General features: G+C 56.7%; 1 protein-coding gene across 1 annotated transcript in view; it reads right to left on the reverse strand.

Moving 5' to 3' along the window:
- The window catches only part of RNF222 (ring finger protein 222), a 1,983-nt gene extending 718 nt beyond the window's left edge, over positions 1-1,265 (reverse strand). Inside the window, exons 1-3 of the mRNA XM_005878847.2 lie at positions 1,126-1,265; positions 318-506; positions 13-117 (exon numbers count right to left, since the gene is read on the reverse strand). Coding sequence (XP_005878909.1) covers positions 13-117; positions 318-479 — 267 coding nt within the window. The 5' untranslated portion in view covers positions 480-506; positions 1,126-1,265. The remainder of the gene's footprint in view (positions 1-12; positions 118-317; positions 507-1,125) is intronic.
- Positions 1,266-2,426: the final 1,161 nt, after the last annotated feature.

A 2,426-nucleotide genomic window follows, 5' to 3' on the forward strand; every position in this document is an offset into this window, starting at 1 on the left:
GCCCGTGGGCACGGCCAGCGTCTGGGCGCTCTTGTCCAGCCTGGAGGGCCAGCGGGAGCTCTTCTTGCTGAGGAAGGTGACGTAGCGGCAGATGGGGCAGACGATGGTCCTCTGGACCTGCCCGTCCACGCGGGTGGAGAGCAGGTACTTGACCAGACAGTCATGGCAGAACACGTGGCCGCAGCTCAGCGTCCGGCTGGCGCCCTCCAGGTCGCGGAACTTCTCGTAGCACACGGGGGCCTGGAGGGCCAGCGGGAGCTCTTCTTGCTGAGGAAGGTGACGTAGCGGCAGATGGGGCAGACGATGGTCCTCTGGACCTGCCCGTCCACGCGGGTGGAGAGCAGGTACTTGACCAGACAGTCATGGCAGAACACGTGGCCGCAGCTCAGCGTCCGGCTGGCGCCCTCCAGGTCGCGGAACTTCTCGTAGCACACGGGGCACTCGCTGCCCGAGCTGTCCTTGCTCTCCCCTTCGGACATGGCCGCTCCGGGGAGGCAGGGCCTCAGCTGCGGGCGGGAAAAGCCGTGAGCGTTAGTGCCATTGCCCCCCTTCACTCGCCTTCCTCATCCCTGCTACACCCCTGCTCCCCCTGCTCCTTCCCTTTCTCCTCGCCTCCCCCCTCCCTTCCCCTTCCCCTTCCTCTCCTGCTGCTCCTCCTCAGTGGCCTGCCTGAATCCAACCAAGACCGAGAGCTGAGACCCTGGGGAAGAGACCAGGGCGCTCCTGGAAGGGGGGCTGGGAGACAGATAATGAGAGGTGCCGGCCCAGCCACCGCGGACTCTGGAGGGAGGCACGGAGTGTGATGAAGGTGCAGCCTCCCTGGCCCCTCACCTCCCGCCTGACGTGCACACAGGGTGAGGTCACCGCACCTTCCTGGTTCCTCCCAGGAAGTGAAGGCAGGAGACCCAGGGCCCAGGGGAAGCAGGTGGCTGCGTGGCCGCTGCCCCAGCCTCAGTCCAGGCCCCAGTGCGGGCCTGTGCCCCGAGGGGCTGTTTCCCAATAAAGCCTCTGCTGCCCCTCCGCCTCCTGTTCAGCGGCTGCCTGATCCGCTGGTCTGTGTCCAGCCCCGGGTGGCATTCCTCTGTGCTGCGTGCGGCTGTTTTGAAAATAAAGCGCAGAACTTACACATCCAAACGCCTGCAGGCCGTCTGCGTGGTCACGTCAGGGAGCCGTGGGCTCATCCTCCGCCTGCCACGGCTCAGTCGTTCGAATTCCAGGCCACGAATTCCTCGGAGCCGCTGATGCACCTGCGGAGGCCGAGGGTCGGCCTGCGAGTGTGTCTGGTCTTGTGAAGGCGGCCGAAGCCCCTGGGAGCCAAGCCTGGTGGGGAAGGACATGAGTGCTAAGTGGCAGGGAACTGTTTTAAACCGAAGGCCCGAGTCGCCACGAAGGTACAATGTGGGTTTTAAATATTATCTGAGAGGAAAGGAGAGGCTCCAAAAATGTTCTCAGGGTGGGCCGGCATGGCTCAGTGGTTGAGCGTTGATCTAAGGACCAGGAGGTCACGGTTCCAGTCCCGGTCAGGCCACACGCCCAGGTTGTGGGCTCGATCCCCAGTGTGGGATGTGCAGGGGGCAGCCCTTCAACGATTCTCTCACATCATTGATGTTTCCATCTCTCTTCCCTTTTCTCTCTGAACTCAATAAAAATATATTTTATAAAATGTTTTCAGCAATGGCCGAATTGTTGGGTTAAGTGCACAGCTTTCCGAGATGATGATCTTGAAGGGAAACACCCATTTGGGCATGTGGTGAGGCCCACGTGTCCTCATTGAAAAGTCCCCAGTGTTGCCCTAGCCGGCTTGGCTCAGTGGATAGAGCATCAGCCTGTGGACTGAAGGGTCTGGGGTTCGATTCCAGTCAAGGGCACATGCCTGGGTTTTGGGCTTGATCTCCAGTGGGGGGTGTGCAGGAGATCAATGATTCTATCTCATCATTGATGTTTATATATTTCTCTCTCTCCCTTCCTCTCTGAAATCAATAAAAATACATTTTAAAAAAGCCCCCAGTATCACAACTGTGTGGTCTAAACTCACCTAGAACGGCCTCGTTAGGGGAACCGTGATCACCTGTTATCTGCACTGGTATATTCTTTCAGCAATGACATTCATTAGACCCCATCCATCTACCCAACTGCTCAACAAATACTTATTGAATGCCTGTTGCTTGCTAGGTGTTGAGCTAGGCACTGACAAAAAGCAGAGATCAAGAAAGTCCTTCATAAAGCTTTAGAGCCTAATGGACATTTATAAACTTTCTTGGAAAAATATTTTCTCTTCTTTTTTAGAAAAAGGAGGAATGATGCTCAATAGCTTAAGTTGTTTGGGTAACTGAGAGGTAGGCATCAAGATAGGCAAGAGAATTAACGCAGAGAGATGAGAGGATGCTAGGGGAAGAGAGGACTTCTGAGGTTATTTAGTTAAATCT

This window comes from Myotis brandtii, unplaced genomic scaffold (assembly GCF_000412655.1).
Source record: "Myotis brandtii unplaced genomic scaffold, ASM41265v1 scaffold573, whole genome shotgun sequence".
In the NCBI taxonomy this organism is placed as follows: Eukaryota; Metazoa; Chordata; class Mammalia; order Chiroptera; family Vespertilionidae; genus Myotis; species Myotis brandtii.